The following is a 27830-nucleotide window of genomic DNA, read 5'->3' as shown; positions in this document are numbered from 1 at the left end:
ATCATGTGTAGAGCCTGCGGGTCGGAGCGGGTTACTTATCATGTGTAGAGCCTGCGGGTCGGAGCGGGTTACTTATCATGTGTAGAGCCTGAGGGTCGGAGCGGGTTACTTATGTGTAGAGCCTGTGGGTCAGAGCGGGTTACTTATCATGTGTAGAGCATGCGGGTCGGAGCGGGTTACTTATTGTTACGGCACTCTGCCCCCCGAGCGCCAAGTGGGGTGCCCTGATCTTCCCGCACCCCACTGTCCCTGCCTACTTGCCTCGGCCCTGGCTAACCCCAGGCGGACAACTGGACGGCGGTCCCTGCCCTGGCTAAGGACCTGGCGGCTGACAAGCAGGAAACTACCTAATGGGGGGAACAGAGTGCCGACCGAGGAGGCAGATGGAACCGACCAACAAAACTACCAAGCTGGAGATGGAACTCACAGGCAAACTGGCAGGGTGCTGGATAGACAACAGGTTTCGACAACGACTCATGGAACCCCCTGCGACCCCTCCTTTTGCGATTTCCAGAGGACCGGTACCCCTTCTGTCCCACCCTGTACGGCTCAAATACCGACAGACTCTCCTCACAACGCAACTGCATACAAGACCCCACCCCTTTCTTCCGTCCCCCCTGCAGGGCATCGGTGGCGACATCAGCAGCAGGGCGGGCGGACGGGGTTTGAAGGCAAGTGAGACCTCGGGGACTGAGTGCGGTATCGACTGAGCAGGGAGGAGGGGGAGCGCAATGGCTATGGCAGGACGGCCCCCACTGGGTTAGCTCCCCAGTGGCCCAATCGAATTGGGGGTTGTGCAACGCCAGCCACGGCATCCCTAGTACCATGTCTACCGACATATTCTCCATTACCAGGAACGATAGACCTTCCGAATGGCGACCCCCCACAGTGAGTTGTAACACTGGGGTCCTCCATCGTACCAAGCCCGAAGCAAGAGGAGTAGCATCAATGCTAGCAAAACGAATTGGCGTCTTTAGCGCCACAAATTCAGCCCTCAGAGGCTCAACGAGACGCATGCTTATCAGGTTAGCAGCTGCTCCGGAATCAATAAACGCCTGCCCTAGGCGGGAGAAGTTCCGGAATCTAACCTGGCAAGGTATCAGAAGTCTAGGACGTACCTGAGGTCCTAGGCGACCCTCCCTGCAATCGCCTAGGACTGGAAGTCTTTCTGCCGATTCAGACTGTGGACGCTGAGGCCTCCAGGGGCAAGTTATCACCCGATGTCCAGCTTTCCCGCAGTAGAGACAGAGATTATGTAATAACCGAATCCGGCGTCGCTCCTTGGGGTCCAGCGGGTCCAGTTCCATAGGTTCGGGAACAGAGACTGGTACGGGCGGGGAGGGGACAGGACAAATGACCTCCCTGACTCTATGGGTCGGTCTATCTTGCTTCCCAGCCCTGAGCCTCCTATCTGCCTTCACTGCTAACTCCATGGCCTCCTTTCAGGACCCGGGAACGGGATGGGAGATCAACAGTTCTTTGACCGCGTCCGAGAGACCTTGCATAAAAACGTCTTTCAGGGCGCTATCGTTCCATGCAGTATCACCCGCATAGCGTCTGAAACTGGAGCAATAATCCTCCACACAAGCCGACCCCTGCCGCAGCGCCAACAACCGCGAAACCGCCAACCCCGCTCGGTCCGGTTCATCGAAGATACCCCCGAGTTCCTGAAAAAAGGAGTCCACAGACTGCAGGCAGGAGGACCCCTCGGGGATGGAAAAGGCCCATGTCTGGGCAGAGCCCCGCAGCAGGGACATTATGAGCCCGACCCTCTGGACCTCCGAGCCAGAAGAGCGGGGACGCATCCGAAAAAACAAGCGGCACGCCTGTCGAAAGAACCTGTCGAAAAGAGCCTGTGGGTCGGAGCGGGTTACTTATCATGTGTAGAGCCTGAGGGTCGGAGTGGGTTACTTATCATGTGTAGAGCCTGCGGGTCGGAGCGGGTTACTTATCATGTGTAGAGCCTGCGGGTCGGAGCGGGTTACTTATGTGTAGAGCCTGCGGGTCGGAGCGGGTTACTTATGTGTAGAGCCTGCGGGTCGGAGCGGGTTACTTATCATGTGTAGAGCCTGAGGGTCGGAGTGGGTTACTTATCATGTGTAGAGCCTGCGGGTCGGAGCAGGTTACTTATCATGTGTAGAGCCTGCGGGTCGGAGTGGGTTACTTTATCGCGTGTAGAGCCTGCGGGTCGGAGCGGGTTACTTATCATGTGTAGAGCCTGCGGGTCGGAGCGGGTTACTTATCATGTGTAGAGCCTGCGGGTCGGAGCAGGTTACTTATGTGTAGAGCCTGCGGGTCGGAGCGGGTTACTTTATCGCGTGTAGAGCCTGTGGGTCGGAGCGGGTTACTTATCATGTGTAGAGCCTGCGGGTCGGAGCAGGTTACTTATCATGTGTAGAGCCTGTGGGTCGGAGCGGGTTACTTATCATGTGTAGAGCCTGCGGGTCGGAGCGGGTTACTTATCATGTGTAGAGCCTGCGGGTCGGAGCGGGTTACTTATGTGTAGAGCCTGCGGGTCGGAGCGGGTTACTTATGTGTAGAGCCTGCGGGTCGGAGCGGGTTACTTATGTGTAGAGCCTGCGGGTCGGAGCGGGTTACTTATGTGTAGAGCCTGCGGGTGGGAGCGGGTTACTTATGTGTAGAGCCTGCGGGTCGGAGCGGGTTACTTATCATGTGTAGAGCCTGCGGGTCGGAGCGGGTTACTTATCATGTGTAGAGCCTGCGGGTCGGAGCGGGTTACTTATCATGCGTAGAGCCTGCGGGTCGGAGCGGGTTACTTATCATGTGTAGAGCCTGCTGGTCGGAGTGGGTTACTTTATCGCGTGTAGAGCCTGCGGGTCAGAGCGGGTTACTTATCATGTGTAGAGCCTGTGGGTCGGAGCAGGTTACTTATCATGTGTAGAGCCTGCGGGTCGGAGCGGGTTACTTATCATGTGTAGAGCCTGCGGGTCGGAGCAGGTTACTTATGTGTAGAGCCTGTGGGTCGGAGCGGGTTACTTTATCGCGTGTAGAGCCTGTGGGTCGGAGCAGGTTACTTATCATGTGTAGAGCCTGTGGGTCGGAGCAGGTTACTTATCATGTGTAGAGCCTGCGGGTCGGAGCGGGTTACTTATCATGTGTAGAGCCTGCGGGTCGGAGCGGGTTACTTATCATGTGTAGAGCCTGAGGGTCGGAGTGGGTTACTTATCATGTGTAGAGCCTGCGGGTCGGAGCGGGTTACTTATCATGTGTAGAGCCTGCGGGTCGGAGTGGGTTACTTATGTGTAGAGCCTGCGGGTCGGAGCGGGTTACTTTATCGCGTGTAGAGCCTGTGGGTCGGAGCGGGTTACTTATCATGTGTAGAGCCTGCGGGTCGGAGCAGGTTACTTATCATGTGTAGAGCCTGTGGGTCGGAGCGGGTTACTTATCATGTGTAGAGCCTGCGGGTCGGAGCGGGTTACTTATCATGTGTAGAGCCTGCGGGTCGGAGCGGGTTACTTATGTGTAGAGCCTGCGGGTCGGAGCGGGTTACTTATGTGTAGAGCCTGCGGGTCGGAGCGGGTTACTTATCATGTGTAGAGCCTGTGGGTCGGAGCGGGTTACTTATCATGCGTAGAGCCTGCGGGTCGGAGCAGGTTACTTATCATGTGTAGAGCCTGCGGGTCGGAGCGGGTTACTTATGTGTAGAGCCTGCGGGTCGGAGCGGGTTACTTATCATGTGTAGAGCCTGCGGGTCGGAGCGGGTTACTTATCATGTGTAGAGCCTGCGGGTCGGAGCGGGTTACTTATGTGTAGAGCCTGCGGGTCGGAGCGGGTTACTTATGTGTAGAGCCTGTGGGTCGGAGCGGGTTACTTATCATATGTAGAGCCTGTGGGTCGGAGCGGGTTACTTATCATGTGTAGAGCCTGCGGGTCGGAGCGGGTTACTTATCATGTGTAGAGCCTGCGGGTCGGAGCGGGTTACTTATCATGTGTAGAGCCTGCGGGTCGGAGCGGGTTACTTTATCGCGTGTAGAGCCTGCGGGTCGGAGCGGGTTACTTATCATGTGTAGAGCCTGCGGGTCGGAGCGGGTTACTTATCATGTGTAGAGCCTGCGGGTCACTTATCATGTGTAGAGCCTGCGGGTCGGAGCGGGTTACTTATCATGTGTAGAGCCTGCGGGTCGGAGCGGGTTACTTATCATGTGTAGAACCTGCGGGTCGGAGCGGGTTACTTATGTGTAGAGCCTGCGGGTCGGAGCGGGTTACTTATGTGTAGAGCCTGCGGGTCGGAGCGGGTTACTTATGTGTAGAGCCTGCGGGTGGGAGCGGGTTACTTATGTGTAGAGCCTGCGGGTGGGAGCGGGTTACTTATCATGTGTAGAGCCTGCGGGTCGGAGCGGGTTACTTATCATGTGTAGAGCCTGCGGGTCGGAGCGGGTTACTTATCATGCGTAGAGCCTGCGGGTCGGAGCGGGTTACTTATCATGTGTAGAGCCTGCTGGTCGGAGTGGGTTACTTTATCGCGTGTAGAGCCTGCGGGTCAGAGCGGGTTACTTATCATGTGTAGAGCCTGCGGGTCGGAGCGGGTTACTTATGTGTAGAGCCTGCGGGTCGGAGCGGGTTACTTATGTGTAGAGCCTGTGGGTCGGAGCGGGTTACTTTATCGCGTGTAGAGCCTGTGGGTCGGAGCAGGTTACTTATCATGTGTAGAGCCTGTGGGTCGGAGCAGGTTACTTATCATGTGTAGAGCCTGCGGGTCGGAGCGGGTTACTTATCATGTGTAGAGCCTGCGGGTCGGAGCGGGTTACTTATCATGTGTAGAGCCTGAGGGTCGGAGTGGGTTACTTATCATGTGTAGAGCCTGCGGGTCGGAGCGGGTTACTTATCATGTGTAGAGCCTGCGGGTCGGAGTGGGTTACTTATGTGTAGAGCCTGCGGGTCGGAGCGGGTTACTTTATCGCGTGTAGAGCCTGTGGGTCGGAGCGGGTTACTTATCATGTGTAGAGCCTGCGGGTCGGAGCAGGTTACTTATCATGTGTAGAGCCTGTGGGTCGGAGCGGGTTACTTATCATGTGTAGAGCCTGCGGGTCGGAGCGGGTTACTTATCATGTGTAGAGCCTGCGGGTCGGAGCGGGTTACTTATGTGTAGAGCCTGCGGGTCGGAGCGGGTTACTTATGTGTAGAGCCTGCGGGTCGGAGCGGGTTACTTATCATGTGTAGAGCCTGTGGGTCGGAGCGGGTTACTTATCATGCGTAGAGCCTGCGGGTCGGAGCAGGTTACTTATCATGTGTAGAGCCTGCGGGTCGGAGCGGGTTACTTATGTGTAGAGCCTGCGGGTCGGAGCGGGTTACTTATCATGTGTAGAGCCTGCGGGTCGGAGCGGGTTACTTATCATGTGTAGAGCCTGCGGGTCGGAGCGGGTTACTTATGTGTAGAGCCTGCGGGTCGGAGCGGGTTACTTATGTGTAGAGCCTGTGGGTCGGAGCGGGTTACTTATCATATGTAGAGCCTGTGGGTCGGAGCGGGTTACTTATCATGTGTAGAGCCTGCGGGTCGGAGCGGGTTACTTATCATGTGTAGAGCCTGCGGGTCGGAGCGGGTTACTTATCATGTGTAGAGCCTGCGGGTCGGAGCGGGTTACTTTATCGCGTGTAGAGCCTGCGGGTCGGAGCGGGTTACTTATCATGTGTAGAGCCTGCGGGTCGGAGCGGGTTACTTATCATGTGTAGAGCCTGCGGGTCACTTATCATGTGTAGAGCCTGCGGGTCGGAGCGGGTTACTTATCATGTGTAGAGCCTGCGGGTCGGAGCGGGTTACTTATCATGTGTAGAACCTGCGGGTCGGAGCGGGTTACTTATGTGTAGAGCCTGCAGGTCGGAGCGGGTTACTTATCATGTGTAGAGCCTGCGGGTCGGAGCGGGTTACTTATGTGTAGAGCCTGCAGGTCGGAGCGGGTTACTTATCATGTGTAGAGCCTGCGGGTCGGAGCGGGTTAGTTTATGCGTACTGTCAGCTCTACTGATTGACTATGTTCCCACTCTAGTCCGTTTATATGACAACAATGTATCTACTCGCAGGCTGGACTTACATTACCGAGTTCTACCCATATAACCCCAACGGCTCATCTTATAAAATGTGCCCATCAATAACTAGAATAATAGAGCCTGGATTGCCGCATCCCAGTAACGCGCGGCGAGGAGTGGCGATTGGCGGCACAGAGGATGATGGATTGCAGAGATTGTGGTTATTATCTATAACACAACATGAAGTGAGGATGACAGACCGGCCAAAGGGGTTTGGTGTAACAAGACGGATCGTTCAGTGACTAAACGGCTCCTCATGACAGCGGGGAAATATGAGAACGCCACGAGGACCGAGAGCGCTGCAGAGACGTGCGCACAGAAATCAGCAATTAGGCCATACATTACTGACCTATCATGGTGGAGTGCGGCTCGGGGGGTTAAGGTTACATTTAATCCAATATCAGCGGCTCAATAATGGCGTGGCTTTTATATTACTTTTATCTTCTTTTCACTTGTAAGGCATTGTGCACCTTGTCTTACTGCCGCGTCTTCTGTACTGTCTTATAGGTTTCCACACCCTCCTCTGTGATTTGGATATTCCCACCTGCTTCTATGAACGGCCGTGTAAACAGCTGACAAAAGAGAGCGATGCAGCAGCGCCGAAGCATCTTGTGCAGCGCTAGCAGCCGCCCGAAGGGACTGCCAACAAGTGGCATACCGCGGCATCCAGCGCCCATGTTAGTTACGGAGCGGCCGGATTGCTACATTTGTACTTCATATATAACACAAATACAGATTTACTAATCCTGCTTAACAACTAGACGGTGCACCCTCTGCGGCCCACCGGCCGGTCGCTGGGCCGAGCGTCCCTCCAAACACTTGTCCACCTGACACTCAGGCGGCGTAAAGGTAAGTACTTTACCAATTGTGCCATCCTAGAGCAGGGCCTGGCATCGGGCTGAACACTGAATAGATCCACTCATTCCTGTCATTATTTTTATTTTACACCTATTTTATTCACAGCTGATTTACGGTTTCTGTGTCTTTTTATCCCTATCTTCTCCAACATTTTCTCCTCCGCATACACTCATTTCACATACATTTGTACCCCCCCCCCCCCCAGTTCCATTCTTGCCACATCTATCTGATATATATGGATAGACCATTGGTACTTTACAACCCCTTTAAGCGGGTTATTTAACAGCCTGCATGTTTTATGTTGGCCCACGGAATCGGCACATTATGGTATGTAAATATGCAGCATAACACGCGACCAGATATATGACGGCTGTGTGACTGAGCCCCATAGATAGGACAGAGCAGAACAGATAGGGTTAATGGGACATTACATTGTCAAACACACAGTATATGGAGATGAGCAGCAGGCCGGATATATGTTAGATTACCTCCGTGTCTGACGGGAGCTCAGAAGGCGGTGGACTGGATTCTTCAGGGCAGTTAAACTCCTCTTCATCGCCAACTGTAACAGAAGAGGAAAGAGGTTGGGGTTACAGTCAGTAAGGGGTTAACATGGCAGAGGCCGTGCGGCATCGTAGACTGTCCATGAAGTAGGCCACATGTTACAGCGATCCTCCAGCTTTGAAAGAAAAGTCTATAACCAGAAGTTATATCACCTGTACCAGTAGTTCTCTGCCGTCCGTCCGATCTGCCGATTTCAGGTCCCATTTTCAGTTGTTCAAGATGGCCGACACAAACTTCAGACTACCTAATCCCCATAGTGCACTATGCCTGCTCCATGACTGGCCAGAGCTGCTCATGTGATCAACACTGGCCAGTCAGAGAGCAGTTAGCCAGAAGGAACATTGCAGCATTCATGTTGGATAGCAGGAAACCAGGGAATGGACGGATGGCAGAGAAGAGCAAGCACAGGTCACAGACACCCTGAACACCTCCGCTCCAAAAAAAGAATGGTGGCCCGAAACTAGAGGGCCGCTTTAATGAGGTGGTACCACAATTGACATGAATTACTTATCTACAGCATGGATGAGAAGTCTGATTAGCGGGGAGGGTCTCACTATGGGGCCCCCTATAGATCTGAGAACAGGGGTCAGGGGCCCCCCTCTGCTCCTCATTGCACCCCCTGCGGTCTGGAGGAGCCAGAATGGAGCAGCGGATTAGCATGACTTCTGTAAGGAAAAACTTGTATGACTGTCCAGAGTCTATAGCCAGAGAGAGAAACCTAGCGAGAGACAGGTGGAAGCAAAGCTAAACTCAACCGGACACCCCATATGAAACAGTACGGGTTATGGATCTACGGGTTACGGATCTACGGGTTACGGATCTACGGGATACGGATCTACGCGTTACGGATCTACGGGATACGGATCTACGCGTTACGGATCTACGGGATACGGATCTACGCGTTACGGATCTACGGGTTACGGATCTACGGGTTACGGATCTACGGGATACGGATCTACGGGATACGGATCTCCGGGTTACGGATCTCCGGGTTACGGATCTCCGGGTTACGGATCTCCGGGTTACGGATCTCCGGGTTACGGATCTACGGGATACGGATCTACGGGATACGGATCTACGGGTTACGGATCTACGGGTTACGGATCTACGGGTTACGGATCTCCGGGTTACGGATCTCCGGGTTACGGATCTACGGGTTACGGATCTACAGGATATGGATCTACGCGTTACGGATCTACGGGTTACGGATCTATGGGTTATGGATATATGGGTCCTGCCGCTGCACACAAACAGTCCATCCATCATGAAGAGCAATGCATCAGCCATCTATAACTGTGCAAGGATCATCACCGGTGAGCGATGGAAGGTGAGCGATGGAACAGGTGAGCGATGGAAGAACGTTCTATGGAGTGATGAATCACACTGCTCCATCTACACATCAGCTGGACGTACCCGGGTGTGAAGGATCCTGGGGGACACCTTCTACCGGAGTGGGTTGTGCCAACAGTTATGTACGGCGGAGGGTCCGTTATGGTCTGGGGATGTGTTACGTGGCATGGTGTCTGGCTGTTGGTTGTAGTGACAGGAACCATGACCACGAGGGTGAACCCCAACCTTCTAGACAGTGATGTGCTGCAGACAATGTGGTAATACTCTGGGAATGGTCAGCCATACTGCCAACAAGACAACGCGCCTCGTCACAGATCCAACACTGTTCTATGTTGGTTTGAGGATATGGATGTCCCACGATTGGACCGGGTGCACAGAGTCCGACCTGAACCTACGAACATCTCTGGAACAAACTGCAATGTTGGGTCAGGAAATATGAACAGTGTCCATCTACTTTGGGAAAACTTAACAGACCTTTGCAGGATGAATAGAGGGAAATACAAGCTGAAGTGTATCAAAGCGTTAACAGAAAGTATACCATGGAGCGTATCCAATGTCATTAGGGCTCAGGTGTCCAATTGCTTTACACCGACTGCTTAAGGCTTACTGTAGTTAGACTGTATTAGCTAATGGCACAGATTGGGGTATGCTTATTATTGGCTGCATTGCCTACGTGATCACACTAGACCAATACAGGGATTTTCCTAACCTCGTGTTTCTTGGCCAATCTCCGTGTGAAGAAAGAGACATAAAACTTTGAGATCTTTGGAGAAGCGCCAAATTCAGGGCGGTTACGTTTATGCCAACACAAACTGTATACTTTTTTTCCTTTAATGCCCGCCGGCCTGGGAGAAATCGTGTATGTCGCTATACTTCCCGCCACTTGGAGAAGGTTCCTCTTGATGTATAGACGGCGTGTGAGTGCGGCCCCAGACGGACGGAATCTGCATCCGGGATTTAGGGTGACTGCCCACTACAGTTTTTTTCACTGCGTAATTCGCAGCGCTTTTTTTTCTGCAGGGGTCTATGGGACTTGTAAAGCTAAAATCGCGATCGCGCAAAATCGCGATTTTGTGGTAAATCGCGATTTTAACATTACAAGTCCCATAGACCCCTGCAGAAAAAAAAAACGCAGCGAATTTTGCAGTGAAAAAAACTGTAGTGGGCAGTCACCCTTAAACTTCAGATTCTTTCCTTCTAACAAGCGGTACTAAAGAAGTGACGATGTCTGAAGCATGGCAGGCGGCGGGACCGTTTCTCCGAGCGCTCGCTGCATCCAGCGTCCCCTGTACGTTTATTGCCTCCATTAATCAAGACATCCACACGCTCTTTATATTGTTTGCATCAGCTTGTGCTTTAGCCCGGCGGCATAAAGATGAAGGGAAGCAAATGAACATTTGTCACACAGCCATTATCATATAATCTATGCTGCTTGTCTTGTCTATTATACAGTCCAAGAGACGACTTACTGCAGCTCTCAGTATTTCGGTTTGCAGTGTATAGAGGCGATCCGAAGGATCTCTAGTTGAACTAGAGCTGGAGGAATGGATTCATATATACTATACCGCCCACAGACAAGATAGGACTTTCAATGTGACATGTTCTTGTTAACCACTTCCCAACCGTATCGCATACTTATGCGTCGGGCTGTTGGGTTGGGGAGTCCGCTCCCTTCTCAGCAGTAGGACCCCCATCGATCAGACTTTTATGGCACATCCTGTAGAGCCGGAGATGGGAATACCCCTTTAATTCCAACTGCGGACAGAGCTGGTTATTTTATTCATAGCTCGCAGGGTATTGAGGGAATTGAATATTTTCAGCCGACGTAATGTTTAATCTCCGGCCCGCCATCTATTCCTGTGTGCTCCATGGAGACGTCTCGGACGTATTTACCTCGCTGCACCTAACTAGAATCACTCTGTTATATCATCCTTTCCTTTCTGCCTGTCAGCTTCCGTTATTGCAGGATAACTCGGTGGCCAGATGTCTGCAGACAGATATGGCTCCGGCCCAAGAAGGGAAAGCTCTGTGTTGTCATGTAGACTCAGAAGAATGGCGATTGTCCGCCGCTCTGTCAGGTGGAAGACGCAATTACTGTAGTGGGCGTATAGTAAGAGGAAGACAACAGCCCGGACAAAGATGAAGAAGCCCAATTACTGATGGCATAAAGCAATCCAATCAATCCGAGCTCTGTCAGTCATTTGGGAAAAGCTGTTCTAGAAGTATTGAGGATAGTAATTAAGCTTAACGAGAAGCGCGCGGGTCCTGTAGACAATGCTGCGGATAACAAGATCTATGGATCAGGTTGCAATAATTAGGGATGTATGATCTGAAACGCACGAGATACATATATACATGTTATATGAGACACATGAGATACATATATACATGTTATATGAGACATATGAGATACATATATACATGTTATATGAGACACATGAGATGCTATATCCATGTTATATGTATATAGTGTAAGTGTATTCTGTGTCCCGTGCATATACTGTGTATGTAATATATGCCGTATACGATGGGTACTTTGTATGTTTGCTCTGTGTTGTGTGTGTATATACTGGATGCTACCCAAAGTAATCAGACGCCTGAGCAAGAATCAGTAGTAGTATTTATTTCCATACGTTAATCGTTGGGCTGCCCGTCCACGGGCGATCGTCATAGCGTGATGCGCAGCGATAAATCGCCCGCAGATCACGCTATGAAAACCTTTCCATGGGCTAACTATGGAAAGTGCAGCCAGACGTCCATGAGTGGAGAATCAGAGCGATTCTCCGCTCGCGGGTTTAAAATCGTGGCATGCTGCGATTTGCCGGGGTGAGCCTATCTATTAGACAGGCTCAACACTAACCCCCTCCTCCCCCACGGCGGAATATCACTAGTGATAGTCCATCAGGGCCGTGGACAGGCAGCCTCAGTGGGGCTCCTTTGCCCATAATGACATCAGATTCTCTTAGTGGCACACTCTTTACTAACATCTGATACACCTCAGCTGGTATTTCCCTCCACTCATCCTGCAAACGCCTTGTGAGTTCTCTGAAGGATGATGGATGCGGTTTATATGTCTTGAGCCGGTGTTTTAGCAGCTCCAGACCACCTCATTTCCTCTTTTCTAAATCTCCAATTGTGTTTGATAGCAGTTCTGGTATCACATTCATGAACCAGGACCCTCAGGATGAAATACTTGGTGCTTCCTATTACACCCTTTTCTTCTTTACTGCCATTTCTTAAGATCCTCAAACAACAATGTGCAATACCCCGTATACGGCGGTCACTTCAATCCTTCCACATTTTAGTCTCAACGTTTTGTATTGAAAGTTTCCATGAAGTAACAGTGGAGAGCAACATTCTCAATCCAGGGGCGATTATCACTGACCAAGGACTATAAATGTCACTATAGCGTAAAAGTACAATACTGGGGGGGAACAAAAGGAACAAGGGGTCGTCAAGGATCCAGATCTAATGTTGGGATACTGAATATGGAGAGTTGGATTCTGGTGGGGTGGTTGGGTAGAAGATGGGCTATAACGTGGTCCTGGGACCTCTGAATGGACAATCCAGGACTGCCCTGTATTCAGGAGATGGGGGAGGTAGTCCGTCCTGATGGCGTGGATCACATAGAGCAGGATTGTGGAAACTCTAATTATTCCACATTTTATCAGTTCGCAGAGCAGAAAGTATGAAGGGCAGGAAATAAAACTACAGGAAACGTAAGAGCGACGCATATACCTCCTCATGTACCCCAAACCTACATCCAGTGGGTTGTCTCCATGCCCACTGGTAAAGTAGTAATTGTACCACAGATGCGGGCATACACAGCTAGATCATTCACTGAGGTCCTGAATACACGGTCCTTCATGTAACCCCAGAGGAAGGCATCCAGCGCAGTGAGAGCAGAGAACAGGGCGCCACCATGTCTAATCCGGGCATCTGGGAAGGGAATGTGAGGAGTCCATGTAGCTGGAAGACCATGTGGGGTTGCAGATCGGCTGCTTGGGCAGACAGGGAAGTGTTCCAACGAGTCGGGATAAAACGGAAGCAGCAACCGCACGTCACCGGGGAAAAGAACCGATAATCTCCTTATTACATCATACCATCATTATTACATCACACCATCATTATTACATCACACCGTCATTATTACATCACACCGTCATTACATCACACCATCATTACATCACACCATCATTATTACATCACACCGTCATTATTACATCACACCGTCATTATTACATCACACCGTCATTATTACATCACAACGTCATTATTACATCACACCATCATTACATCACACCATCATTATTACATCACAACGTCATTATTACATCACACCATCATTATTACATCACACCATCATTACATCACACCATCATTATTACATCACACCGTCATTATTACATCACACCGTCATTATTACATCACAACGTCATTATTACATCACACCATCATTACATCACACCATCATTATTACATCACACCGTCATTATTACATCACACCATCATTACATCACACCATCATTATTACATCACAACGTCATTATTACATCACACCGTCATTATTACATCACAACGTCATTATTACATCACACCATCATTATTACATCACACCATCATTATTACATCACAACGTCATTATTACATCACAACGTCATTATTACATCACAACGTCATTATTACATCACACCATCATTACATCACACCATCATTACATCACACCATCATTATTACATCACACCGTCATTATTACATCCCACCATCATTACATCACACCATCATCATTACATCACACCATCATTATTACATCACAACGTCATTATTACATCACACCGTCATTATTACATCACAACGTCATTATTACATCACAACGTCATTATTACATCACACCATCATTACATCACACCATCATTACATCACACCATCATTATTACATCACACCGTCATTATTACATCCCACCATCATTATTACATCACACCATCATTACATCACACCATCATCATTACATCACACCATCATTATTACATCACATCATCATTACATCACACCGTCATTATTACATCCCACCGTCATTATTACATCACACCATCATTATTACATCACACCATCATTACATCACACCATCATTATTACATCACACCGTCATTATTACATCCCACCATCATTACATCACACCATCATCATTACATCACACCATCATTATTACATCACACCATCATTACATCACACCATCATCATTACATCACACCATCATTATTACATCACACCGTCATTATTACATCACAACATCATTACATCACACCATCATCATTACATCACACCATCATTATTACATCACACCATCATTACATCACACCGTCATTATTACATCCCACCGTCATTATTACATCACACCATCATTATTACATCACACCATCATTACATCACACCATCATTATTACATCACACCGTCATTATTACATCCCACCATCATTACATCACACCATCATCATTACATCACACCATCATTATTACATCACACCATCATTACATCACACCATCATCACATCACACCATCATCATTACATCACACCATCATTATTACATCACACCATCATTACATCACACCGTCATTATTACATCACACCGTCATTATTACATCCCACCATCATTATTACATCCCACCATCATTATTACATCACACCATCATTACATCACACCATCATTATTACATCGCACCGTCATTATTACATCCCACCATCATTACATCACACCGTCATTATTACATCACACCGTCATTATTACATCACACCATCATTATTACATCACAACATCATTATTACATCACACCATCATTACATCACACCATCATTATTACATCACAACATCATTATTACATCACACCATCAATCAGTCTTGGCATCTCTCGGACTTGTTCTCTGTAGACATGGAGATCTTCGCTTTCCCATATCTGCACATTATGCCAACTGTCATGTGTGAACGGATCAAACGTGGCCTCATCAGGGAACAGGAGGTGTCCGAAAAAGGGACAGTGGGTGGTGATGTGATTGAGTATTCAGAGGCCTGTCATCTGGCTTATACCGCGGAGGTAACATGAAAGCTGCCCTGTGATTGTTATATATTATACCGCAGAGGTAACATGAAAGCTGCGCTGTGATTGGTTGTTATATATTATACCGCTGAGGTAATATGAAAGCTGCGCTGTGATTGGTTGTTATATATTATACTGAGGTAACATGAAAGCTGCCCTGTGATTGTTATATATTATACCGCAGAGGTAACATGAAAGCTGCGCTGTGATTGGTTGTTATATATTATACCGCTGAGGTAACATGAAAGCTGCGCTGTGATTGGTTGTTATATATTATACCGCAGAGGTAACATGAAAGCTGCGCTGTGATTGGTTGTTATATATTATACCGCTGAGGTAATATGAAAGCTGCGCTGTGATTGGTTGTTATATATTATACTGAGGTAACATGAAAGCTGTGCTGTGATTGGTTGTTATATATTATACCGCGGAGGTAACATGAAAGCTGCGCTGTGATTGGTTGTTATATATTATACTGAGGTAACATGAAAGCTGCGCTGTGATTGGTTGTTATATATTATACTGAGGTAACATGAAAGCTGCGCTGTGATTGGTTGTTATATATTATACTGAGGTAACATGAAAGCTGCACTGTGATTGGCTGTTATATATTATACTGAGGTAACATGAAAGCTGTGCTGTGATTGGTTGATATATAATATACTGCTGAGGTAACATGAAAGCTGCGCTGTGATTGGTTGTTATATATTATACTGAGGTAACATGAAAGCTGCACTGTGATTGGTTGTTATATATTATACCGCAGAGGTAACATGAAAGCTGTGCTGTGATTGGTTGTTATATATTATACTGAGGTAACATGAAAGCTGCGCTGTGATTGGTTGTTATATATTATACTGAGGTAACATGAAAGCTGCGCTGTGATTGATTGTTATATATTATACTGCTGAGGTAACATGAAAGCTGTGCTGTGATTGGTTGTTATATATTATACCGCTGAGGTAACATGAAAGCTGTGCTGTGATTGGTTGTTATATATTATACTGAGGTAACATGAAAGCTGTGCTGTGATTGGTTGTTATATATTATACCGCAGAGGTAACATGAAAGCTGTGCTGTGATTGGTTGTTATATATTATACTGCTGAGGTAACATGAAAGCTGCGCTGTGATTGGTTGTTATTAGAGATGAGCGAACGTGTCCGTAACGGACACATCCGCACCCGGACACCGGCTTTAGCGAACACTGGAGTGTTCGCGCGTAAGTGTCCGGGTGCCGCCGGGGGGCGGGGAGATGCGCGGCGGCGCGGGCGGCAGTAGCGGGGAACAGGGGGGAGCCCTCTCTCTCTCCCTCTCCCCCCCGCTCCCCGCCGCACCCCCCCGCGCTGCCACGGCGGCCCCCGAACTTTTTCGCCCGAACACCGAGGTGTTCGCAAAGTTCGGTGTTCGGGCGAAAAAGGGGCGGGGCCGAACGTGTTCGCTCATCTCTAGTTGTTATATATTATACCGCAGAGGTAACATGAAAGCTGTGCTGTGATTGGTTGTTATATATTATACTGCTGAGGTAACATGAAAGCTGCGCTGTGATTGGTTGTTATATATTATACTGAGGTAACATGAAAGCTGTGCTGTGATTGGTTGTTATATATTATACTGAGGTAACATGAAAGCTGTGCTGTGATTGGTTGTTATATATTATACTGAGGTAACATGAAAGCTGTGCTGTGATTGGTTGTTATATATTATACTGAGGTAACATGAAAGCTGCGCTGTGATTGGTTGTTATATATTATACTGCTGAGGTAACATGAAAGCTGCGCTGTGATTGGTTGTTATATATTATACTGAGGTAACATGAAAGCTGTGCTGTGATTGGTTGTTATATATTATACTGCTGAGGTAACATGAAAGCTGCGCTGTGATTGGTTGTTATATATTATACTGCTGAGGTAACATGAAAGCTGCGCTGTGATTGGTTGTTATATATTATACTGAGGTAACATGAAAGCTGTGCTGTGATTGGTTGTTATATATTATACCACTGAGGTAACATGAAAGCTGTGCTGTGATTGGTTGTTATATATTATACTGCTGAGGTAACATGAAAGCTGTGCTGTGATTGGTTGTTATATATTATACCACTGAGGTAACATGAAAGCTGTGCTGTGATTGGTTGTTATATATTATACTGAGGTAACATGAAAGCTGTGCTGTGATTGGTTGTTATATATTATACCGCAGAGGTAACATGAAAGCTGTGCTGTGATTGGTTGTTATATATTATACTGCTGAGGTAACATGAAAGCTGCGCTGTGATTGGTTGTTATATATTATACTGAGGTAACATGAAAGCTGTGCTGTGATTGGTTGTTATATATTATACTGAGGTAACATGAAAGCTGCGCTGTGATTGGTTGTTATATATTATACTGCTGAGGTAACATGAAAGCTGCGCTGTGATTGGTTGTTATATATTATACTGAGGTAACATGAAAGCTGCGCTGTGATTGGTTGTTATATATTATACTGAGGTAACATGAAAGCTGCGCTGTGATTGGTTGTTATATATTATACTGCTGAGGTAACATGAAAGTTGCGCTGTGATTGGTTGTTATATATTATACTGAGGTAACATGAAAGCTGCGCTGTGATTGGTTGTTATATATTATACTGAGGTAACATGAAAGCTGTGCTGTGATTGGTTGTTATATATTATACTACTGAGGTAACATGAAAGCTGTGCTGTGATTGGTTGTTATATATTATACTGCTGAGGTAACATGAAAGCTGCGCTGTGATTGGTTGTTATATATTATACTGCTGAGGTAACATGAAAGCTGCGCTGTGATTGGTTGTTATATATTATACCACTGAGGTAACATGAAAGCTGTGCTGTGATTGGTTGTTATATATTATACTGAGGTAACATGAAAGCTGTGCTGTGATTGGTTGTTATATATTATACCGCAGAGGTAACATGAAAGCTGTGCTGTGATTGGTTGTTATATATTATACTGCTGAGGTAACATGAAAGCTGCCCTGTGATTGGTTGTTATATATTATACTGAGGTAACATGAAAGCTGCGCTGTGATTGGTTGTTATATATTATACTGCTGAGGTAACATGAAAGCTGCGCTGTGATTGGTTGTTATATATTATACTGAGGTAACATGAAAGCTGTGCTGTGATTGGTTGTTATATATTATACCACTGAGGTAACATGAAAGCTGTGCTGTGATTGGTTGTTATATATTATACTGAAGTAACATGAAAGCTGCGCTGTGATTGGTTGTTATATATTATACCGCAGAGGTAATATGAAAGCTGCGCTGTGATTGGTTGTTATATATTATACCGCGGAGGTAACATGAAAGCTGCGCTGTGATTGGTTGTTATATATTATACCACTGAGGTAACATGAAAGCTGCGCTGTGATTGGTTGTTATATATTATACTGAGGTAACATGAAAGCTGCGCTGTGATTGGTTGTTATATATTATACTGAGGTAACATAAAAGCTGCGCTGTGATTGGTTGTTATATATTATACTGAGGTAACATGAAAGCTGCGCTGTGATTGGTTGTTATATATTATACTGAGGTAACATGAAAGCTACGCTGTGATTGGTTGTTATATATTATACTGCCGAGGTAACATGAAAGCTGCGCTGTGATTGGTTGTTATATATTATACTGCTGAGGTAACATGAAAGCTGTGCTGTGATTGGTTGTTATATATTATACCGCAGAGGTAACATGAAAGCTGCGCTGTGATTGGTTGTTATATATTATACCGCGGAGGTAACATGAAAGCTGCGCTGTGATTGGTTGTTATATATTATACTGAGGTAACATGAAAGCTGCGCTGTGATTGGTTGTTATATATTATACTGAGGTAACATGAAAGCTGCGCTGTGATTGGTTGTTATATATTATACTGCTGAGGTAACATGAAAGTTGCGCTGTGATTGGTTGTTATATATTATACCACTGAGGTAACATGAAAACTGCGCTGTGATTGGTTGTTATATATTATACTGAGGTAACATGAAAGCTGCGCTGTAATTGGTTGTTATATATTATACCGCTGAGGTAACATGAAAGCTGTGCTGTGATTGGTTGTTATATATTATACCGCTGAGGTAACATGAAAGCTGCGCTGTGATTGGTTGTTATATATTATACTGCTGAGGTAACATGAAAGCTGCGCTGTGATTGGTTGTTATATATTATACTGCTGAGGTAACATGAAAGCTGTGCTGTGATTGGTTGTTATATATTATACCGCAGAGGTAACATGAAAGCTGCGCTGTGATTGGTTGTTATATATTATACTGAGGTAACATGAAAGCTGCGCTGTGATTGGTTGTTATATATTATACTGAGGTAACATGAAAGCTGCGCTGTGATTGGTTGTTATATATTATACTGCTGAGGTAACATGAAAGTTGCGCTGTGATTGGTTGTTATATATTATACTGAGGTAACATGAAAGCTGCGCTGTGATTGGTTGTTATATATTATACTGAGGTAACATGAAAGCTGTGCTGTGATTGGTTGTTATATATTATACTACTGAGGTAACATGAAAGCTGTGCTGTGATTGGTTGTTATATATTATACTGCTGAGGTAACATGAAAGCTGTGCTGTGATTGGTTGTTATATATTATACTGAGGTAACATGAAAGCTGTGCTGTGATTGGTTGTTATATATTATACTGAGGTAACATGAAAGCTGCGCTGTGATTGGTTGTTATATATTATACTGCTGAGGTAACATGAAAGCTGCGCTGTGATTGGTTGTTATATATTATACTGAGGTAACATGAAAGCTGTGCTGTGATTGGTTGTTATATATTATACTGCTGAGGTAACATGAAAGCTGCGCTGTGATTGGTTGTTATATATTATACTGAGGTAACATGAAAGCTGCGCTGTGATTGGTTGTTATATATTATACTGCTGAGGTAACATGAAAGCTGCGCTGTGATTGGTTGTTATATATTATACTGAGGTAACATGAAAGCTGCGCTGTGATTGGTTGTTATATATTATACCACTGAGGTAACATGAAAGCTGTGCTGTGATTGGTTGTTATATATTATACTGAGGTAACATGAAAGCTGCGCTGTGATTGGTTGTTATATATTATACTGAGGTAACATAAAAGCTGCGCTGTGATTGGTTGTTATATATTATACTGAGGTAACATGAAAGCTGCGCTGTGATTGGTTGTTATATATTATACTGCTGAGGTAACATGAAAGCTGTGCTGTGATTGGTTGTTATATATTATACCGCTGAGGTAACATGAAAGCTGCGCTGTGATTGGTTGTTATATATTATACTGCTGAGGTAACATGAAAGCTGCGCTGTGATTGGTTGTTATATATTATACTGCTGAGGTAACATGAAAGCTGTGCTGTGATTGGTTGTTATATATTATACCGCAGAGGTAACATGAAAGCTGCGCTGTGATTGGTTGTTATATATTATACTGCGGAGGTAACATGAAAGCTGCGCTGTGATTGGTTGTTATATATTATACTGAGGTAACATGAAAGCTGCGCTGTGATTGGTTGTTATATATTATACTGAGGTAACATGAAAGCTGCGCTGTGATTGGTTGTTATATATTATACTGCTGAGGTAACATGAAAGCTGCGCTGTGATTGGTTGTTATATATTATACTGCTGAGGTAAAATGAAAGCTGCGCTGTGATTGGTTGTTATATATTATACTGAGGTAACATGAAAGCTGCGCTGTGATTGGTTGTTATATATTGTACTGAGGTAACATGAAAGCTGCGCTGTGATTGGTTGTTATATATTATATTGAGGTAACATGAAAGCTGTGCTGTGATTGGTTGTTATATATTATACTGCTGAGGTAACATGAAAGCTGCACTGTGATTGGTCGTTATATATTATACTGCTGAGGTAACATGAAAGCTGTGCTGTGATTGGTTGCTAAAGGCAACAAAGACATATTATTAAACAGGTCTGTGAAATGACAATCACAGAGAATGGCGGTTACTTACTGACTGAGGAGTGCATATAGATGCGTCCTCCTCTCACTATGCAGGTAGTTGACTAGTAGAGATGAGCGAACGTACTCGTAATGAGTACTTACGCACCCGAGTACCGCCATTTTCGAGTACTTCAGTACTCGGGCGTAAAGATTCGGGGGGCGCCGGGGGGCGGGGAGAGGCGCGGCGGTGCGGGGGGGAGCAGCGGGGAACAGGGGGGAGCCCTCTCTCTCTCCCTCTCCCCCCCACTCCCCACTGCTACCCCCCGTGCCGCCACGGCGCCCCCCGAATCTTTACGCGCGAGTACTGCTGTACTCGAAAATGGCGGTGCTCGGGTGCGTATGTACTCGTAACGAGTACGTTCGCTCATCTCTATTGACTACCAAATGGAGGAGCAAATAACACCTGTGAGGACACCGATGCATCTCTATGCACTCCTCACTCCGTAAGTAACGGCCATTTTCTGGGTCTGAGAAATGAGGCCCCAAGTCCTTTCATCGGGTGCTGATGCCATCCATCATTCCTCATACTTATCCTGTAGATTGTGTGCGGTGTGACCAGAGCGCCCGGTCCTGTAGTCAGCGACTCGTCTGCCAGTCTGCGGGATATATCGGGTATAAATAATGGAATGACAAGACAAAGGAGCTGGCAGGATGTAGCGGCCCGCGGCGCCCCATCCACTTCACGGGTTTATCGTTATGACGATGCCCGCAAGCTCCTCTGAGTGATGATAGGGGCGATCCATCATGTCTGTCAGCGCCGCCGCTCACTTCATATCTGCGGCGGACATTTCTTTTCACCAGATATGCTATAAAACTACTCATTAATTCAGGCATCCATGGAAGCCCCTGGGAGCCGCAGCCCGATAACAAGTGCTAAGAGGCACAATTTACTAAGTAAATCACTTAGATTACAAACAGGAAGCTAATTAGCGCTATGAATATTCAGCGGCGCCAAAGATAAAGGGGCATTCCTTTCATTACAGTAACTGGGCGCCACCACGTCCCCTCCATTATACAAACGCGGGGCGGGGGTCCCTCCCGGCCGCCCGGTTATCGGCCCCCACTCTGTCATTTGGAAGTCCTGGAGAGATTAAAAACTAATTAGCGCAGCGCTCTGTACCCTTCATATAAGGAGCTGCCATACATCACAAGCCCCTATGCAAATGTTATTACAGTCGCCATCCCACATATACGAGAAGAGCAGCGATGTGCGGATTACACAGCCGCGGCGTCATGTCTGTAAACGGAGGAAGAAAGGAAAGCGGGCTGAGGAGGAATACACAAACACTTCCTTCCAGGAGAGAGATTGGCGCGCGGCCGGACCGCCACATGGTCGGACACGACGCAGTGACTGTCCCATAGTGACGGTTATTGTATGGCAGCCTTGTACCCGGGAGCCACTTGTCAGGCGCTCATCTTATCTCAGCCGTCCTCATAAATCGTTGTAACCAATGCAAGATGAAAGCGGTTTCCTTTGTGTAGCGCGCGCTGCAGGCGGCGCCGGCCATACAGGGAAGATAGAGGGACATTGATTTTGTGGAACAGTCGCAGCACGCGATCGGCCAAACCTGCGCCAAAGAACAATTACAAATCCAGCCCAGCTGTGCAAAGAAAAGCCGCCGCCCGACGCCAACATAAGAGAAAACGCTATTATAGCGAGTCGCACTCAAGACGTTCCGCAGAAGAAGTCGATTTGTCTCGGTCCGGAATTTCTGTCCATAAGATCAATGTACTTTCTCCCACTTAAGACGTTTTCCCGCTGAAGCGCCATTTTGTAGGTTCCGGGTGGAAACTTTTCCATATGAAATCTTTCAGACCGCTTTTCTTTTTCCACTGCGATCCACAATGGCAGCGAGGCGGGCATTCCTTATGGCGTCGCCATGTTTTATATACAGAGCCCACTGATCGGTCCAGAAGCTTCTAGGTGAGGTGAACCAGGGGCAGTGGAAGGTCCTGTTGGGGGTCCCCCCGCATCCCCCCGATGCCGTGATGACACGGATACAACAGCTCCGGCCGCATCTCACCAGCATCACCTCAAGGACAAGCAGTTCGGGCCGTGGATCGCACCTTGGACCGAGGGCTTATTGGTGCCGCCATACTTCAGGTCACCACGTGGTTTACGGTAACTTCTGTACTCCCTGATGACAGGCCCGTCGGCACTGGAGAACTACACGGAGGACAAACCCCGCTGGAGGAGGTTACAGTGCGGCCACCTCTGCAGCGCCTGCGCCGTGTTACTGGACTACTTGTATAGTTCATCGCAGTCGTTTAAGGACATTTTAACCAATCAAATATTATTTTTGGCACCCCCGCTTAGGAAGTTTATTTATGTATTACCATTAACAACGACTTAAGAGGGTCTCTGCCTAATAAGTTTTCCCTCTTAGGCCCCCTGTCCACGGACGTGTTTTCGCCGGCCGCCGCTTTCCATAGCATTGCTACGGGGAAGCGCCGGCCCCTGTCCACGAGTGGAAAATCATTACGATTCTCCGCTTGTGGCGGGCATGCTGCGAATTGCCCTGATTTTCCGCAGCCAGCCTATCAGATACGGCTGACCAGCGGAGATTCGGCGTCGGTGGCTCCAGCGGTGGAGATCTGGCGCGGGACTTCGCAACGCCCGTGGACAGAGGGCCTAAGGGTGACAACCCACTAGCGTTTGCGAATTTGCTGCGTTTTTTGTTTCCCAGGTGTCTATGGGGCTTTCTAATGTTAAAACCGCATCGCGGCAATATCACAATTTACCGCAAAAATCGCGATTTTAGCATTACAAGTCCCAGAGACCCCTGGAGAAAAAAACGCTGCGAATTTCTCAGTAAAAAAAAGAACTGTAGTGGGTAGGCACCCTGAAGGGTTAAATCTGCTTGGTCCCCCTGCAAAATGTCGAGAGTGTGTGAGAGTGTGTGTGAGAGTGTGTGAGAGTGTGTGTGAGAGTGTGTGAGTGTGTGTGAGAGTGTGTGAGAGTGAGTGTGTGTGAGAGTGAGTGTGTGAGAGTGAGTGTGTGAGAGTGTGTGTGAGAGTGTGTGTGAGAGAGTGTGTGAGAGAGTGTGTGAGAGAGTGTGTGTGAGAGTGTGTGAGAGAGTGTGAGAGAGTGTGAGAGAGTGTGAGAGAGTGTGAGAGAGTGTGAGAGTGTGTGAGAGAGTGTGTGAGTGTGTGAGTGAGAGTGTGTGTGAGAGTGTGTGTGAGAGTGTGTGTGAGAGTGAGAGTGTGTGTGAGAGTGTGTGTGAGAGTGTGTGTGAGAGTGTGTGTGAGAGTGTGAGTGTGTGAGAGAGAGTGTGTGAGAGTGAGTGTGTGAGAGTGAGTGTGTGAGAGTGAGTGTGTGAGAGAGTGTGTGTGAGAGAGTGTGTGTGAGAGAGTGTGTGAGAGAGTGTGTGTGAGAGAGTGTGTGAGAGTGTGAGAGAGTGTGAGAGAGTGTGAGAGAGTGTGAGAGAGTGTGAGAGAGTGTGAGTGAGTGAGTGAGTGAGTGAGTGTGTGTGAGAGTGAGTGAGTGTGAGTGTGTGTGAGAGTGAGTGTGAGAGTGAGTGTGAGAGTGAGTGTGAGTGTGTGTGAGTGTGAGTGTGTGTGAGTGTGAGTGTGTGTGAGTGTGAGTGAGTGTGAGTGTGAGAGAGTGTGAGAGAGTGTGAGAGAGTGTGAGAGAGTGTGAGAGAGTGTGTGAGAGTGTGTGAGAGTGTGTGAGAGTGTGTGAGAGTGTGTGAGAGAGTGTGTGAGTGTGTGAGTGTGTGAGTGAGTGAGTGTGTGTGAGAGTGTGTGTGAGAGTGTGTGTGAGAGTGTGTGTGAGAGTGAGTGTGAGTGTGTGTGAGTGTGTGTGTGAGTGTGTGTGAGTGTGAGTGAGAGTGAGTGTGTGAGAGTGTGTGTGAGTGTGTGTGAGAGTGTGTGTGTGAGTGTGTGTGTGTGTGAGAGTGAGTGTGTGAGTGTGTGAGAGTGTGTGTGTGAGAGTGAGTGTGTGTGTGTGTGTGTGTGTACACACACGAGGCCTCCTCTACAAGCTGCATTTTAAGTAATGGACAAGAAAATAATCCCATTATAAGGCCCAATGTCCATGGGAAAATAGAATTAAAGCGCACAGGTCTCCTGCACACGTGATCCGCGCCCATAGGGAATCATTACACACCCGCAGCATGCTCCATTTCATTGCGGTCCCACGGCACAATAACAGGACCATGGAAAAGCAGGAGTTAAAGAAAAAAAAAGTGTGCACAGTGCATGCACGCTACCGAGCGCATCCGCCGGGCCGAAAAAAAGAAGATCCGGCCGCGACGGAGGGGAGACCCGCGGCATTCGGACTGGTAAGTCTAATCTTTTTTCTCGGCTTCATGTCTGCAGGCCAGGAGGGACCTGCTGCGGGATTCTGCATGGGGAATCCGTACGGCCCGTGAGGCCTTAGTCTGGATCCACACGGGGACTGATTTGCATTGGAATGGATTTTGGAGCATACTTCTTTGCGTAATTCAGCCCCTCAGGCTAACTGCACACAAGGAGCGAAAAACCCGACCCAATATCGCGCTGGGTAACGTGCGTTGTACCCGTGGATGCGAGGAGCTTTTCAGCCAAAAGCAGCTTGCATCACTTCTGTGAAATTGCGACCCTTTTTTGCGTGTTTCGCGCACGATAGCGGATTGGAAGCGTTTCGTATTGATTTAAACTGGAAACATCGTATCGCACTCGCATGCACATCACGCCGCAGGCGATCCGAGGAACGCCAAAAAACAGATCTTGCTACGATATTTTTCCTCTCCGCCTGGCTGTGGGGGAAACCTCTCGTGTGTATGACTCCACTTCAAAGAATACGTTCATATTCGCACGAGTTTTGAGAAGAGGTGAATTCGCAGACACTGCGATATAATCGGCACGCTGCAGGACTGGATGCCGGACCACATTGCAATTTTCTGCACTGGTTTTGCGCGGATTATTTCCACGGTTTGTGGACGGGATTTTCAAAATCTCATCCACTTTGCCGCTACTGTAAATGCCGCTGATTTACTTGCGGAGGATCTACACGGAAATTCCGAGCCAAACCCTTCCCGTCCCGCCTGGACCCCTCCCCGTCCCATCCGGACCCCTCCCCGTCCCGCCCGGACCCCTCCCCTACGGCTGCTTTTACACAAGCCGAGATCGGCCACAAAATCGCTGAAAACAAGCAATTTTCAGTGATCGCTGTCCCATGTGAACTCAGACCAGGAAGGGTACCGAGCGAGAAACCACTCAGCCGCTTCTAATCATCTGACAGACAGGGGGCGACTAACGAGCGACGTCTCTGAATGACTGTCTGATCACAGTGAATGGAGGCGGACGGCGGGAAGAGATCCCCGGCGCACTCTGCATCCATTCACGGCACGACTACCGCCCCTGAGGGAAAGCACAGCCGTCCCATGTCAGATTACCTGAAGGCCTAATTCACACAGGCCAATTTGTGGACCATATTAGGCGAATCATTCGTGGACTACAGGGCTCACGCTGCGTATCTACACACATGTGCAAGGATCTACGAAAGTCCATTGACTCCATTCCCCACATATCACACGGCTGTGCATCGCACGCATGATACACGGTGAAGATACTCCATGGGCAGGAGCCCTCACATGTGTGACAAGGATCGCAGCCGCTCCTAATTTGGCCTTTATTACGGACCAAAGTGGCCCATTGACATCAATGAGATTGCCCAAATACACAATGGATACAAGTGTAATTAGCATGAAATCAGACGAGATGGGGAAGACTTGGCTGTCTATGCGCATAAATGAGCCCTGGGCGCCCATGACCAGTTGGTGGAGGTTCTTCTTTGGACGACTTTTGGTAGCCGCTGCACACAAGCCGTCCATCATGAAGCACAATCCATCGGCCATCTATAACTATACACGGAGCGTCGCCATTGGACAGGTGAGCAACGGAAGAACATTCTATGGAGTGACGAATCACACTGCTCCATCTACACCTCAGATGGACATCCCTCGGTGTGGAGGATCCTGGGGGACACCTTCTACCTGAGTGGGTTGTGCCAACAGTTATGTACGGCGGAGGGTCTGTTATGGTCGGGGATGTGTTATGTGGCATGGCCTCGGTCTGTTGGTTGTAGTGACAGGAACCATGACCATGAGGGTGAACCCTGACCTTCACGACAATAATGTGCTGCTGACAATGTGGTAATACTCTGGGAATGGTCGGCCATATTTCACAACGCGCCTCGTCACAGATCCAACGCTGTTTCATGTTGGTTTGAGGATACGGATATTCCACGATTGGACCGGCTGCACGGAGTCCGACCTGAACCTACTAAATTCACTAGATGTTTGCGGGGCAAATGGAGGGAAATACCAGCTGAAGTGTCTCAGACATTAGTAAACACTGGGCCATGGAGAATATCCGATGTCATTAGGGCCAACGGAGCCCCACTAAGTCATAACATATGCACATAGGATATGTATATTCAGTCCTGACAGGTGAACCCCGTCATTCACCTCACCTGTCAGAGGTGCTGCGTTTGTACTGGAAGCCGTGTGACCAAACCGTCCATCCCAAATGACTTTGTGGGTTAGCAGGAAACGGTCAGCAAAGGAGTCGGTGGAACTGAGCATGGAGTGCGATTGCTCATTCAAGGCCCATCTACCTGAACGGAAGGCGTTTCAATATGGATGCAGCCCACGGACAATGGCGTCTGTTTCTAGAAGATGCTCTCCAAGCGGACTACAGATGGGATCACCTCACCTGTCCGCTCGCACCTCACGGCTGCCATTACTAACCTGGCCAGACACCTATGTGGCCTGAGGGATGTCCGACATGTAATAACGGAGCCTCACAGGGATCGCACAAACCCCACAGTCAGGACAACGTACACGTTTCTGAAAATGCCCATGCCTTTTGTCTTTGGGGTTGTCCATGTTTAGGCTGGGAGCGCACGGGACGGATTGGCTGCGGAAATTCTGTGCGGCAAA

The 27830-nt window shown here is 48.0% G+C and overlaps 1 protein-coding gene across 2 annotated transcripts in view; it reads right to left on the bottom strand.

The window, feature by feature from the left end:
• RAPGEF5 (Rap guanine nucleotide exchange factor 5) overlaps positions 1-27830 on the bottom strand; it is a 267845-nt gene that overhangs the window by 132070 nt on the left and 107945 nt on the right. For both annotated transcript variants that reach the window (XM_066584672.1, XM_066584673.1), the window contains one exon: positions 7392-7465. In XM_066584672.1, coding sequence (XP_066440769.1) covers positions 7392-7465 — 74 coding nt within the window. The remainder of the gene's footprint in view (positions 1-7391; positions 7466-27830) is intronic.

This window comes from Eleutherodactylus coqui, chromosome 12 (assembly GCF_035609145.1).
Source record: "Eleutherodactylus coqui strain aEleCoq1 chromosome 12, aEleCoq1.hap1, whole genome shotgun sequence".
NCBI lineage: Eukaryota > Metazoa > Chordata > Amphibia > Anura > Eleutherodactylidae > Eleutherodactylus > Eleutherodactylus coqui.
Note: the sequence above shows the minus strand (reverse complement) of the source record. Positions and strands in the feature narration are given on the sequence as shown.